This window comes from Enhydra lutris, unplaced genomic scaffold, assembly GCF_002288905.1.
Source record: "Enhydra lutris kenyoni isolate GAN:26980312 unplaced genomic scaffold, ASM228890v2 scaffoldscaffold96, whole genome shotgun sequence".
NCBI lineage: Eukaryota > Metazoa > Chordata > Mammalia > Carnivora > Mustelidae > Enhydra > Enhydra lutris.
Window position 1 is genome coordinate 1387645 of NW_019154180.1, and position 16354 is coordinate 1403998.

Consider the following 16354-nt stretch of genomic DNA (forward strand, 5'->3'; position numbering starts at 1 on the left):
TGAATGACATTTAGTTTAATAGGAATTACCAAGTCCCTATTATGAGTTAAGTATTATGCTAGATACTGGGGTTTTAGTGAAGAATTGGATATGGTCCCCATCCTATAAGCCAAACAAGAATAAATTTGTGGATAATAGTAATATAAAAAGCTCTTTATGGTTGATTGATAAAATACATTGGTCTTATTTTCTTGGAAATATGTAGACTCTCTTTAGTCTTTTCTATTTCTTTGGAGGGATTGTAGGGGATGAAAATCACTAGGTAGAGTTGAAAATCAGTGGGGAAATGACTTCAGCAAATCAGCTGTGGGGGAGTGTCAAGGAGCTGTAGCCAGAATTGAGTTTCCAGGCTGGAACAGTGGTCAGAAACACTGACCTTGAAGCATTTGTGCAGTTGGTGTGGTTTATTTTTATATTCTGTTTCCCAAGCAGTTACACACCTGCTTTTCATTCCCTCTTTAGTGAGGGTTCTGAAGCTTTTCTGCTCATGCTTGGCCTCCTTCTTATCCAAATCTACTGATAGGAAAGGATCTGAGACTTACACCCACTGAAAAAACAAGCTCTGCTCTTGGAATTATCCTTGTCAGGGCACAGAACATTTTTTAAAGGGATCAAAGTTGTATGCCATGGGTCTCTGTTTTGTGAGGAGCAGAAACTAAGTTATTGACATGCATTAAAATAACTGGAGATTGGAGGGCTGTGTCAGGGAAATCCCTGTGTTAGTGCAGTTAGTGGAGTAGGTGGGATTAGAGGAGGTAATGCGGGGAGATGTTGATAGCAAAGGTTCTGAGTGAGTACAGTAGCAGAAACAGTGCTCATTGGGAAAACCAGAAGAACTTGAAGAATGAAGAAAGATGGACAAGAGATAGAACTTTGTTAACAACTTTGAAGAGATATGAGTTAGGGCTTAAAGATATTCTAGTTAGGTATCTTGATCTGCTTAGAGCCCTTGACACAGTGTGTACTTTCTCTGACATATTATGATTACTAGTTTTGGTGGAATGCAGAAGACGTAAAGAAGTCAAGAAAAGAAAAGAACTACAGGTTGAAAATCAGTTTTTGGAGAGGTGTGTACAGTGGAAATTGAGTTGGATGATCTTCAAGGTCTTTTTCAATTTGAAACACTTCTCTGTTTATGATCATTTATAAGCAATTAGTTAGTCCACATCAGCTCCTTCATTAGCACTCAGCATTTTCTCATGAGAGTCTTTTCTATAAAATTAATTATAACTTTGAAAAATCTAATACCCATAGCTAATCATTTTAATGTGACAGTTTTCTATCCTTTCTTTGTTTTTCTAAAAAGGCAAAGTCAATCCAGAAACCTCCAGAGAGCAATCTAATTGGATTCCATCATTTCATAGCTATGAAGACTTCAAGTGTAAGACACTACAAGTAAGAGGGGATTTGTTCTTGGATTACCTCATATGCTAGAATACGTTCAATAGAAGATAAAGAACAGTGTTTTTCACAGTGTGTTAAGAGACCATGCATATCAGGATTACCCAGAGAGCTTGGTAAAATTCCAGATTCCTGGGACCCACCTTAAATTGTCTGAGTCAGAATCTCAATTCTGGTAGGGCTAGGAGCCTGCATTTCTAGCAGGCTCTCCAGATGCTGCTTATGCCAACCGATTTTTGAAAAACTCATCTTGAGTGACAACAAATACGAATAAGTCTTTGTTAGGGGCAAATTAAGTAATATCTGGTAGATCCCTCAACATAGATTGTTAGCCTCTAAAAAACACCTTCAAGTCTTACCTTTTCCCCTCCAGGACCTGATGTGTTTATGGTTTCTATCTCCAAGGAAACTGGTTAGCTTCACTGAGTTCAAAAGCCACAAACTAAAGCCTGAATGACCATGGTCTTTTGAGACAGACAGATATGGTTATGATTCATGTCTTTGTCATTTACTTGCTCTGTATCCTTGAGAGAGTTATTGCCTCTGAGCCTTGATCTTTTTCTCTGTAAAATGGGTATTAAAAATTTTCTTTCGCTGGGTTGTGAGAATTAAGTGGATAGGTGTAAAATGTCTAGGGACTTCCTCACTCCCTTCTCCATGTCATTCAGTTTCCCATATTTTCCATCCCTGTCTCCCTCTCTGTTGTGGTCTGAGTCATTTCTTCAGCTGTTTTCTTTCCAGCTATGTTCTAGCATAGTGAATTTTTATTTTTGATGATAATATTGTTTCTAGATATTTTGTTTATTTTTCACATCTGCCTGGTCAGTTTTGAGTCTTTTGTTCCTTCATCATATTTTCAAATTTGTTATTTATTTAAGCCATTTAAGCAAATTTATTTTATATTCTATTTTCAATAATTCCATTATCTACTGTTCTTGAATCTGATTCTGCATTTTATTATTTGTACTGCCCCTTGTTCGTGATGTTTCATTTCTTCCTCTGTTATTAATATCTTATTATAAACTCATGTTATTTGGAACTTTATCCACAAGAATTATTTGAGCCCTGGTTTTAGATTGATTCTCTAGAGATGATTTCAGTTTGTTTTTACTAGATGTCTGGGGTCAGGAACACCTTAACTGAATAATGGGCTTGGGCTATGCAAGTCTACACAGGTAGTTCGTGAATTCCAGCTCCAAATCTCTGTGAGTGTGGGTTTCTGTTTAACAATTCTCAGAAGAGACTAGTTTTAGTTTTCCCTCTCTAAGCAGAGCCGAAACTGAGGCATACATGTGCATTCACTATCTTTCTTGGATGGATAAGATCTCAGCCTGCTGAGAGTGTTACCCTTTGGGAAGCTTGGTTTTATGCAGAAGTCTCTGATTTCACTTCCCACCTTGTGTAGCCTGGGTTTGCTTTCTCTCCCCCAAACTCTATGCCATCAGTGTTGTGCAGATATTTCCAAGGCAAATACAGGCTCTAGTATCCCCCTGCCTTTAAAATCCCATGTTGTAGTCATTTCTGTTACCAGATTGTTTGTTTTACTTTACAATAAACTTGGTCTCTTTTTGAAATATAAGTTTTTATATACTTTATTCATCATTTATGTGTTCTCTACCAGGAGGTATTTGTTTGGATATCAAATCCATTATATAGCAGGAAAATAATGGCAATATCCATATTTATAAGTAGATGACTAAACTATTCACAAATAAAAATGCCCTGCAAAGTATTCTTAGCATTTTTGAAATTAATTTTGAATTAAATGTGAAACAACCTACATACGGAAATGAATCTTCATAGCTTGTGTTGGAGAGTTTTGTGTTAATTGGGTATACATTAAAATTTGTTTGTCTAAGTGACACATCATTTGATAAACATTTCATGCTTAAGGTTAAGTAGATTCTGTGTAGGAGGCAGAATAATGGAATTTTAATTAAGTCTGTGCCTGCTTTATTGATATTTAAGGACCACAATACATTTTCAGTGTGCTATTGTAATTTTTTATGCATTTTGAAATAAAACTATCATTTTATTATTGTTCCACTATTTAATTACATTATTATTCTCTCTTCATTAGTCATTAGATGGCTTTATGATAATACTGAGCACAGATGGAGTGATAATTTTTGTCGCTGAAAACATCACTTGTCTCCTTGGCCATTTACCAGTAAGTTTTTCCAGTTTGGGGGAAAGGATCATTCTGGTTTATTATTTAGAGGTTCATCATTTGTTTTCAGAAGCATACAAGTCATCAGAGATGTTCTCTCAGTGTTGTCAAAACGTGCACCTGTTTTATTGTCATCTTCATTGGTTTCAGTTTTAAATCCATAATAAAAAAATTCTAATATGTGATAATTCAATACTGTGTGTGTGTGTGTGTGTGTGTGTGGTTTCTAAACTGCCCTGAAGGTACTCTCCAAAGAAGAATGTGCTTTTTGAAATGGCAGTCTCCTCAGAATCAGTGGATAGCTGCCAAGGTGACTGCTTTGCAAGGCAGCCCTCACTGTGATGGATGTGTTTAATTCTGTACAATTCTTTAAAGTCCACTATATACTGATTAAACAATGAATGTCATGATTTGTTCATGCTGGCTCATGGCATCTATTCCCAGATATGACTTGCTTTTTTTCTTTATATTGGAGAACAAATTATAATCTTATTTAAAAAAATATAGAAGTGATGACATAGTTTAGCTGGAGACATCTACCCATGAGTTGTAGTTATGGTCTATGGTGTCCAAAAAGGTCACTCAGTCACTATACCCCTCTTCAGGAGAGCTTTCTCTCTCTTCATAGGACCATCGACTTAGAATATGTGATTTCCAAAAAAATTTTCTGGACCTTCAGGCTGCACATCTAACAAATATGCCACTTAAATATGAAACTACTACATTCCTTCCTATTCCATTAATGTATATGTGTGAAGAGAAGATATCTAGAATACATCCTCCTCCACTCCTGAAATCTCTGTCATCTGGCCAGTTTTGTCAGTTTTGCTTTCATTGTATATTCCTCATTCCACAGCGTTGTCTAAAGAACTTGACAAACCTTGACCCAGAGATCTATATAGTACTTGAGTTTGAAACACATAAATTAATAGTTTTGTTCCCTTATTCTTTAGTTAAGTTAGAAGTGGAGGATTAGAAGTTTATTCAACCAGTTATGCTATTCCAGCCAGCATGTTCCTTGACGTGGCTAGAATCATAGAAGTTTGTTTTGTTTCTACTCTTTTCTCTTTATTTACAGATAGTGTGATACATAACTTTAGTTCTCATTCTTTTTCCATTTTTTAGAAAACATTTTACATTTTCAAATTCAGCTTATATTTGTAGGATGCCAAAAGAGCTGAATAAAATACAAATGCTAGAGATTTTCATTGACTTGGACTTATAGAAGAAGGATGGTCTTATTAAATCTATATTAAAAGAAAGAATGTATGAGTATGATATATGACAGGTTAAGTTTTGTTGTAGTGAAGACCAGAAAGCTTCCCAAATTCTCATATTAGATATTACTTAAACCAAATTGGTCATTGAGTGAGACTGGTAAATTTTTCCTATTAAATGAGGGTTTTGCACAGTGATGGTCTTAGTTGTATTATCCTTGTTTCTTCATGTAGTTTGGTTCAAAGTTTCCACTCAAGAGAATCTTTTACTTTTCAGCATTTTAGGTAATACACACACAGGGCCTCACCCTAAGGTAGAGGGGTCTGGGATATGGGGTGGAATGACTAATCTTAAACCATGGAGTTGATTACCTGAAATGGGTATACTTAAAAGTAAAACTATGAGTATTACGTCTGTACATAAACATTAGATGAGAATGAAGTTATATAGCCTTGCTGAAAAAGACTAGCTGAGGCATAATTTCACACCTTCCCTCATTAAATCCTAAGTCTTCTTAATTTGTAACAACACACAATCTTTTTCCAGGCTTTGATTAAAAATTTCATTTTTTAAGTCACTCATATTAATGTAGAGACAAAACCATTTCTAGAGTATTTTCCTGGCTCTAGGAATCTACAGTTTCATTAAATATCAAGATACCTCTGTCTCTTGGGCAACTCTAAACTGATAGCATGGTGGATGGAAAGAACTTTGTCTTTGAAGTCAGATAATCTGGAGATTAAAATTTGGCTCAGTCACTCACTAGCTACATGGACTTTAGTTTCTCATCTGTAAATGTGGAAAGAAATACTACCTAGAGAGTGACTGGAGGTGGGCTATTACAAATATGGGGTTAGTAAAGACCTGCCTTATCAGGTGACGTTTGAACAGAAGCCTGAATGCAGTATGTGAGTCATGCAGATAACCGGAGCAAGTGTGTTCCAGGCAGAAGCAAAAGCAAGTCAGGAAGCACTAAAGTGCTTGATGTGGAAAAGTACAGTAGAGGGGCCATTGTGACTGCAGCACTGTGAGAAAAAGGAAAAATACTAGGAGGTGATGAGAACAGAGAAGTAACAAAGGTCCCTTGTTTAGGGTCATTGTAATGACTGTGCCTTTTCCTCTGAGATGGGAGAAAGCCATTGTGGGGGTTGGAGCAGATGAGGGAAATTATCTGAAATTTTTGGGGCATCACTCTGGCTCTTATGTTAAGAATAGGTAATGGGTTGTTTGTATTGTTTCTTAAATCCCACATATGAGCAAAGGGAAAAAAAAAGAGAGAGACAAAGCAAGAAACAGACACTTAACTAAAGAGAACAAACCGATGGTTACCAGAGAGGAGGTGGGGGTGGGTGTGTGAAACGGGTGATGGGAATTAAAGAGTGCTCTTGTTGTGAGGAGCACAGGTGTTATATGGAAGTGGTGAATCACTATATTGTACACCTGAAACTAGTATGACCCTGTATGTTAACTCTACTGGAACTTAAAAAAAGAAAAAAAGAGTAGGCTATGGGAGCAGGCATGAAAGGTAGAGAGTCCATTTGGAAAGCTATTACAACAGTCCAGGCAATTAGATGGTTGGATGTTGAAGTCATCAGTGTTTTGTAGGTAAAATAAGTTTTGCTGATGGATTAGATGGGGGTGCGACAAAAAGATGTGAGGAGTCCAAGGTATGGCTTTGTAACACACACAATTATGACCAAAATGATGGCTTATTATCATCATCATGGTATTAAATTTATATCTGAAATCTGCCATCATATTTTTCCAATCATTAATTTTCCTTGACAGTGTTTTCCTTTGGAAAAACATGCAGTCACTTGTAGTACTAGTACTTCCAAGCAGCCTGCCTTCCTACTCACCTTACTTCATCACTCCCCCACCCAAAAAAAATTAAAACTGTGAATTTACATGTAGTTGTTCTTTTACAATTTTAAAACAAATGAAACTTTTCAAACACACATTTCCTCATGGAAAGAGTTTCTCAGCATTAAGTTTTTAAGAAACTTTATCAGGTTTTGAATATAGGTATATGGTTAGTTCATGATAATTGTAATGAGTTTTGCTCTGTTCTCCCTGCAGAGCTTACAGTATAGTAGAGAATTATCAGTGATGAGTCTTGTTTGATTCAAAATGCAATCTGAATTTTGTGCAGAGGCTCTTCTCCTTCCCTGTGCCCTATACAGTTGAACAGTTTTCTAATGCATGGTAAATGTGAATGTCTCTGCCAACAAAAAGATATTTCTTGCCTAGATTTTCAGTAAATGTCATGAAGCGGAGTAAATTCTTTTACTTTTTTTTTTGACATAATTGAGGCTCACCATACTAATATTCATGGGACAACTAATGGGTATTTGCACACTTGGCTTTTGAGAAACCTCCTTATCTTTTCACTGGTATTTATCCTTGCTTCATTAAGCTTTGAGTGGCTTGATCTTTCTACCTTGTGTAGTAAGAAGAGCAAATGCCAAAGATTTACAAAAATAACATGGTGTTGATAATGTTTTCAGATTTCTGCCCTTTAACTATGGAGCAGTACCACTAGAATGATTGTTACATTCACTTTTTTAGTTGGTGGTCAATTATAGGGCATTAATTGTCACTATCACGTTCCTCAAAGAATGTGGTTAATTAATAAGAAACTAATTGCCAGTATTTCCATCCAAGGGAATGTACAATATCAAAAGACTGCTCACTTTGAATTCTTTTATGTGACAGTGCTGTCCTTTATTCTACTAATGAAAGAACTGGTGAGCCATGGCACTTTGTACCTCTTGTTATGGTTTTATTGTATAGTTAGCATCATCGTTTTCTGTCTGTCTCATCTGCCTTACTGAACTGTGTATTCATTAAAATTAGAATTTATGTCAGGATCATCATTTTAACCCATGTAAGTACTCAGTAAAAAAAGAAATTGATAAATTACTTCCTGTAGAATGTTCACAGGGTAGAAACTGGCCCAGTAGCAAGTCAGCTGCTCCTGCTATCAATTGGACTTGAGGAAGCTATGGTGTAGTGGAGGAACAATGGATATAGAATTAGTTGAGTGGACTTGGGTATGAATATTATCTCTGAACTTCTGACGTCTCATTAATTGGACAAGCCTTAATTTCCTCTTAAACAAAATAGGGGATAATTCTTCCTCTCACAGGGCATTATCTGAGCTAGTTTGTGTGAATATACCTAGCACAGTGTCAGGCATAGAGCAGTTGTTAATCATGTGTTAGACAAACGAATGAATGAGTGGTCTCCACTGACCAGAGGTAACTTGATTTGGTTCCTAAAGTTTATTTTATAACTAAACCAATGAAGGAATTTTTACTGAAAAAGTTAGGTTTAATGAAAAATATCTCTGTTCTGGGAAGTAAATTTCTTATTGGGTGACTTTCATTGTCAAAATTTATTGCCTGTTAATTTCATAATGTTTTATTTGCTAAATTAAGGTAATATTTCTGCCCTGAATTGAGCCATGCTTTTTCTTGATTGAGACAGGATCCATCTGCTAATTTGAGCATTGGCTAACTCATAGGCTGGCTTCTACAAATGGGCCATAAAAACATATTTCTGAATTTTGACTGTATATTATTAATATTAATCAGTTAAAAATTATTTGAATTTGTGGTTCATCACCCAAAACCATTATTCAGCTACAAAGAATACTTTGTTTTTTATTTTGTTCCTATCACATTAAAAACTCATTACTTAATGCCTAATATTCAATTTATCCACATGTCACCATGTTTCAGCTACATGGTACAGCATTATTCATTCATTTAACCAACATTTATTGAGTGTTCATGTGTGTCAAGCTATGCTCTAGGTGTTGAGGATGTAACAGTGAGTAAGACAGCCAAGGTCTCTGTTCTAATGCAATTTACATTTTACTGAGGGAGACATAATAAACACAAAAACATACACTATAATGTCAGGTAGTGATGATTATGCTATGAAAAAAAAAACAGGAAGAAAATGTCAGGAAATTGGTGCCATTTAAAATACTTTTGAGTAGAGAGTTGAAATAAGGGAAAACGTCATTATAAATATTTGGGAAAAAATGTTTCACATTGACCTAAGAGCAAGTTAAAGGGCTCCTATTTGGAGTATTTGGAAATGAACAAGTACTTTGGCTTTTACTTGAATAACTTGGGTAGCTGGTGGAAAATGTTAAGTAGAAGAATAACTTGACCTGACTTATGTTTTAAATGAAACACTGTAGCTGCTCTGTGAAGAACAGAGTGGGAGCTAGGGTGTGGCAAAAATAGATGTAGGGAGACCAGTTAAGTCTGTTTGTGGTAATCCAATCTAGAGATAATGGCTTAGCCCATGTGATGAAAAGTGGATGGATTCTGCCTGTATTTTGACTGTATTACAAACAGGGTTTGCTGATGGACTGGGTTTGGGGTTTAAGAGGAAATAGGCAAGTCAAAGACAAACATGTGGGTAAATGGTGGTGCCTTTTACTGAAATGCAGAAGACTGAGGGAGGATCATGTTTTGTGAGGGAAAAGATCCAGGTATGGTGTTTTGGATATCTTAAAATTGAAATCCTAGTAGACATCTAAGATATCTAGAGTTTAGAGAGAAGTCTGGGCCAGAGGTGGGAAGATAGGTGGTATTTAATGAGCTAGAACTGGAAGAGCCCACCCAGGGAGGCAGTACAATGAAAGAGGTCCAGTGACATGGCTCTAGGCACTCCAATGCCAAGTAGTCAGAGAAATCTCCAGCAAAGAAAACTGTGAAGGTGTAACCTTTGAAGCAGAAGGATATCCGTATTTATATGGTATCCTGGAAACCAAGTAAATGAAACGTTTCAAGAAGAAGGAGGGATTTGTTGTATCAAATGCTGCGATGTCAGGCAAGATGAGAGTTGGGAATTGACCATTGGATTCGGCAGTGTGGAGCTCACTGGTGACCTTGACAAAGTTGGAGTGGTTAGGTAAAAATAGTGATTAATGTGGTTTCAAGGGAGAGTGAGAGCTGAAGAAATGAGAGGCAGCAAGTATAGTTTCTTTCAAAGATTTTTGTTCTGAAGTAGACCAGAGAAGTGTTGGGGGAGAGAGTGTAAGGTCAAAGAAGGTTTTGGATTTTAGAAATTTTGTGTTGTTTTTGTTTTTAAGATGACTGATATTATAGCATCTCTGATAAAGCTTTTTGCATGCTATGGGAAAGACCTGGTAGAGAGGGAAAGCTTGACACTGTGGGGAACAAGGGGAAATTTCTGGAATGATGTCCTTGACTAGTTGAGAAAGGATGAGGGGCAGTGCACTAGTCTTCATTGGAAGCTTAGTCATTGGAATAGGAGAAAAAGTAGGTTTCTAGCCACAGAAACAGAAAGGTTGGTAGATCTGATAGCAGGAAGATACTGATGTTTCTTTTACCCTTTGCTTTTAATTACGATAAGAAATGAGATCCCCAGCTGAATATGAGGAGGATGGGGGAGGGTTGGAGGTTTGAAGAAGGAGGAAAAGGCAAGTCATAGTCACAGTGAAGAGTAGACAATTTCCAGGCAGATCTGAGTGCCCATTTAAAATAACATACAGTATGGTTATGGATTTTTCTCCATAGATAATGCAGTTGCTTGGGTGAAGTTATAAGTTAGATGAAAAGTTGAAATGAACCAGAGTTGGGGTTTTCCCAGGCAGATATATCAGAAAGAAAGAGAAGATGGAAGTCATCATAATGATCCACCAAGGAATCTGAGCTGGGTAAGGAGGGATGTGACAATTTGCAAGAGATAATGTCTAGTGAAAATGTGATGGGAATGGACTGGACTGGAGGTCTCAGTGTGTGGAATAATTGTTGAAGATGTGGGGTACTTACATGAATACACTGGAAAGGTAGGAGGTAATGGTCATGGAATGGGATAATGTGAACTGAGACATGTAGAGGTATAATAGGTATGACCACAAGATGGCTGAGAGGGAGCGGATGATAAGCTTACTGGAGGTAAGGAGGTAGAGGAAGTGACCAGTAGTAGCACATATAACAAAATGGATTTTCTCTCTTTCTCAAGAATGAGATCATAGGTAAAAAGTTATTAAGTCTTCTGCCTGATCATGAGAAAAACGAAGTCTACCGAAAGATTGCTCTCAAACTTCCTTTGTCAAACTCAGGTACAGATTGTTTTTTCTCAGTTGTAAGTTCTTAGATTTTAAGAGACAAGTAACAGTCACTCAGAGGAGTAATAAAAATGAAAATATTAGGGCCAATATAGCTGCTGGTTATATATTAACTTAATGTAATTTCACAAATTATATTTTCAGTATTAAAAAATTTCTCCTCCATTAAATCTTGCTCTTTATCATGAACCCTGATTATTTCAGCTTTTGTATAATTGCATTAGTGTTATATAAATAATGTTCTAGCTGGTATTCCACTCTACGGATACAGCATAGATAGTTATGCAAGTGCTAATGTCCCTGGAAAGAAAATAATATTTTTGTAAAATGTGTTCTAAGTAAGACAGTAGTCCTATGAAATAATCCTGCCAAATATGCTAATGTACAATTGTAAACTTGTTTTGTATTTGTTTTTTTTTCTTAGTGGGAAAACATATTGATTTTTGCTGTCATTTAAAGAGAGGAAATGTTGAACATGATAGCGGACCTACTTATGAATATGTGAAACTCATCCTAACAGTACAAGATATTTTAAATGGTAAGCAGTTAAGTTTTTAATCTGATCTGAATGAAGTTAATGGGTTACCTAGCCCATCATTGCTAACATAAACACCCTTCTACTGTTGATTCTTTCACATTCTCTGATATTCCTATGAGCACAGGTTTTAGTTATAGACAATCAGACTTTTAAAAAAAGAAGCCCATGATTTAAAAAAAAAAAAGACAGAGTAGACAATAACGGTGCAGACATTAATGTATTACTAAGAAAAGGACCAAAGGAAAGCTCTGATAAAAAGAAAGAATAAGGTGATTATTCCAAAGGATCTCATTGTTTTAAAAATGGACGTAATAATATGAAGCACCTTGCTTGTAACTGTCTCTGATCTTTATCTCTGAGACCAGAATTTGGGATAGATAGCTTAGATACTTACCTGACACTAATCAGAAAATACACAATATTATATTTAAAATATGTTTAGTTATATTTAATGATTTCATTCCTCAGTTCCTCGTTCATTAAAGTAACTTTCATTTTTGCTATTGCAGTTATGAATAGATAGAAAATTTGTGCCAGAAGACACTGCTACTAAATCAGTACCAAAAATCCTTGGGCCTTTAGTGTTAATTGTTCAGGCTCTTTGAATCTGAGCAGAGTGCAATGTTACTGTGAAACAGTGCAGTGAGACTGTGCAGTGAAAGGAAAGGGGGTTTTTGGAGATGATGAGGACTTGAAACATAAAGATATAATACTGTCCAGTACAATGGAGCAGCTTACTTATGAGAGTTGTAATTACTGTTTTATTGCTCTGAGGAAAGTAGAAAAGAGAGGAAAATAAGGGAAACTCTTTTGAAAATGGAATACTTTTTTACAGAAATATCTAATGTATGTTATAAAATTCTAAACCTTGTTGAATTCCTTATATTCTTAAAAAGTATATTACATATTCAATTCATAGTGAAATTTACAAGGTAGGGCCACATGGTAACATGGTGGACTGAGCTAATAAGAATGACTCTTTCCTTCTATAAAAACAAGGAAACTGTTTTTAAAACATAACCAAAGAAGTTTGATGCATAGCCAAGCTTAAAGAAAGGGAAGTTCATGGGTGCCAGAAATTACAGGATAAAGTACAAGACTCTCATGGTAACAGGAGGACTAGGTGGTGGCCTAGGTGGGCTGTAAATCATATGTGGGCTCCATTGGCTGGGGTCTACAGTTCTAATAGTCATTCAAGGACCAATACATAAAACCTAGAGACTTCGAATGATCAGAAAATTGTGTCCACTGGCCTAAAGGAAGAAAAAGTTTGCCATCTTCCTCAGAATTTGAATGGAAAAAAATGTGTCATTTATAAGAAATCAAAACCCAAATCTGTGTTGCATGGATATGGGATGTAAATTTACAAATTTTAAGGTTTCAGGAACTGTAGGTGAAGAAATGAATATAAATACCAATTTGGGGCCACTAAAACATCTAGGGCTTGAACCAGAGGTAAATGGCCCAACAAATATGTAAAAAGATGCTTAAATTCACTAGTAAGTAAAGAATGAAAAATTTAAAAACCAGTGAGATAGCACTGTACACCCATCAGAATGACAGCAATCAGGAAGTGTGAATAATAAGCAAATATTGCTGAGGAGGTAAGAATTAAAACACTAATACAGCGTTGAGAAAAATGTAAACTCATGGTACATTCCTGAAACACAGGGTGAACTTAAATTGTTAATTATCCAATGATTCAGCAATCCCCATCACTGGACAGAAATATACCAGAGGCGAACTTGCAGAGAGATCTGTGTCAAAGGGGACATGTACAATGAATGTCATATAGTTGTTTGTGGTAAGGAGGGAGTTGGAGATAGCCTAGGTATGCATCATTAGGGAAATAGACAAGTAAAATGTGGGAGATATAAAATATGGAAAATTTTGAAAGCAATGACCTGTAGATATACATACTACAACATGGTTGAATCTTAAAACCATATTGTTTTGAAACCATATTGAAAACCATACTGAAAAATGTAAGAAACTGAATGAGCTAAATTTCTTTTGGAGACTACAACATCCAACCACAGAATAAGAACACAAGGCTGAATATCAACCTGAAGTCAACAACAGTTATTTCACAGTAGTAACTTCATGTTTTGGTGGAGACCTGGGTGAAGAGGGTAGCTGGTACAGAAGGACAGTGGGAAAAATCTGAGGCTCAGAATTCTGAAAATTGTCAGTAGGCTGGCACATAGCCCACTGATGTGGCAGATGTTCATCTTGTGTAGCCAGTCTCCCTTTCCATTTGATTGTCACATGTGTGTCTCTATCTCCCTTAGAACCTTTGATGCTCTTCAGCAGCTTCTTCCCCAGCCATGCCTATGCTGAGTCATCTCCTACATATCTTCCTCTGGAGGATCGGTTTTATCTGGTGGGGTCCATCTTTCTCTTCAGGGCTCAGATCCTACGGGTGAGTATGTTGTGTGTGTGCCTTCCCTACTGTGGCCTTGTGGGCTTCCCTTGAAAGGCCATATCCCCTTTGGTCCCTCAGCCCCTGGACAGTGTTGCTGAGGAAACCCATGTGTGCAGGGGTTGTGCTAAGTAAGATATGTGATTGAGGAAATATCAGCTTCTGAGTTTCAGAAGGTGAGCATGTCAGTGGAGATCTCAACACACCCAAAAGAGATGCATAATCAGTCATTTACAAGTGGTTTTGCTGTGATATGAAAGAGTTATACGGGGACTGGGGGTGGGACATATGAAGAGAAACCATTTTAGGAGGTGGACAAAGGAAGGTTTCTGTCACAAGGTGAGTTTTGAGGCAGCTGTCCCCAATGCCCACCGCCATTACTCACTTAGTGTTGTGCTAATATAGCACTCCCAGATTCTGTCTCTAAAAACAAAAATCAGTATTTGGAATTAATTGGATAGATTCAAGTTCATTGAATTTATTCACTAAGTAACATATTAAGTAAGAACCTACGATGTGTCATATGCTATGCTAGGTCGGGGAGTAATATTAGGGGAAATAGACAATAGGCAAGTAGTATTGAAAAGTGCCACGTGGATGATAAAACAGTCATATGCTAAGGACTGGGAATAGGGAGTTTGGACACAGTGGACATTGAAGGTCTTTCTCTGACGACCTGTCTTTTGAACTGAGACCCACAATGATGATGTTGACCCAGCAAAGAAAGGAAGGCAATCCAAGTATAGGGTTCAGCAGTTGTAACAGTACTGAGGTAGTAACTAGCTTGGAGGGTTCCAAGGAAAAAATACCATTATGTGACTAGAAGAAGGTGAAAGAGGGAAGGAGTAGTAGAAAATAAGGTATAAGAGGTAGACAGAGGCCAGTTTATGGAGAACTTTGAGAATCATGATCATGAGTTTAAGTTTTACTCAAGTGCAGTGGAAAGCAGGATGACGTGATCTGATTTCATTGTTTTTGTTTTTAAAAGATTAGGCTGGCTGCTGGGTGGGAAATGGAATCTGGGGTAATAAGAGCCTAGGCAAGAGGGGTGCTGTAAGGGGAGATGGGGCTTGGGCTAGGATAGGAGTGATGAGGGTTAGGGTTAGAAGTTATACAGATTAGAAGTATACAGATTTGGGTTATCACTGGCAGACGGGGCATGAAGTCCTTGCTGATGTGATGAAAGTGGGTGGGAGAAGAGAGAAAAATGACTCCTAGCTTTTATGTCTGAGCAGCTCAGTGAATGGAAGTGCCACTAACTGACTTGAGCAATTCAGGGACGCTATGGATTGGATAGGGCAATATGGGAGTGGAGGGTGCAAATCAAGAGCCACGTTAACATTATGATGAACTGTGACGTACAGCACATCCAACTGCCTTGCGAAGGAGGCCTCTGGATCCAGGCCAGCTGCAGAACCTCATCCAAGCCACTTACTTCTTGCAGCTTCAGTTTCTTTTTCTATAAATGGTGAGACTAGAACCTTCTTTTAGGGTTGTCTTAAAAGAGTGAATAAGACGGCACCTTATGCATGGTAAGCACTTGGGAAAAAGCTTGCAGAGAGGAAAAGTAAATAATCATCATTATCATTATTATTGTGATCATCAGGATTGAGAGACGGCAAAAGACCTGTTTTACTTTTCCTCTCTGGTTTAGAATGCCAACTTTAGCTGACCACATTTCCGAAACCCATTAAGGACCCCTTTACATTCAGTTGTATAGCAGTGATGCATATCATCATTTTCCCAAATTTAAGTCCGTGAGAAAAGTGGCAGAGAGAAAAAGCAATTGAAGGAAATTGCTCGGTCTGATTGCCCCAGTCATTATGCATCTCTGGCAGCTTTCTGGGATTTTAGCTCTCATATCTGCCACAGAAAAGCAGGCATCCCATTTCAGGGGTCACCTCCAAATCTACTTCCTCCTCTGAGAAAAAAAATCTCATTTGGCACACTTCCCTCACCCTTGTCCCCCCCCCCCCCCCCCCATGAAACAAGGATCCCTACTTGTGATCTATTGTATTTTCCTCTGGGTTTCTAGGATATTTGATCCATATTGGTGGTCACGTTGGAGAACAAATCTTGTGAGAACAGAGGACTTTTTGAAGGAAGACTTTTCACAGTGTGATTGTGCAGTGCAGTGGATAGAGCAGTGAACTGAGGACAACTGTGAGATGGATCTACTTTGATCTTGAATCTACTAGCTGTGCATCTCAGGCCAGATCATTACATCTCTATAATCCTCAGTGTTCACATCTGTAAAATCAAGTGCCTTTCTCACATTGCTATGCACATTAGCTGTGATACTGGTTATGAGATTGCTTCCAAATTTACTACATGCTATACAAACGTGTTGGTATTTTTACTATATAAGTACATTTTAAGTATCTAAAATGCTAGTTTTTTCTGCAGGAACTTTTCACTGTAAAGAAAGCTGAGGAAGAGGTTCTGCTGATACAAGACTCCGATGAGGAACCTGTATCTCCAGAGCACAGG

The 16354-nt window shown here is 37.3% G+C and overlaps 1 protein-coding gene across 1 annotated transcript in view; it reads left to right on the forward strand.

The window, feature by feature from the left end:
• LOC111139147 (PAS domain containing repressor 1) overlaps positions 1-16354 on the forward strand; it is a 60171-nt gene that overhangs the window by 9696 nt on the left and 34121 nt on the right. The window contains exons 3-8 of the mRNA XM_022491303.1: positions 1307-1395; positions 3482-3571; positions 10799-10898; positions 11329-11442; positions 13734-13864; positions 16271-16353. Coding sequence (XP_022347011.1) covers positions 1307-1395; positions 3482-3571; positions 10799-10898; positions 11329-11442; positions 13734-13864; positions 16271-16353 — 607 coding nt within the window. The remainder of the gene's footprint in view (positions 1-1306; positions 1396-3481; positions 3572-10798; positions 10899-11328; positions 11443-13733; positions 13865-16270; position 16354) is intronic.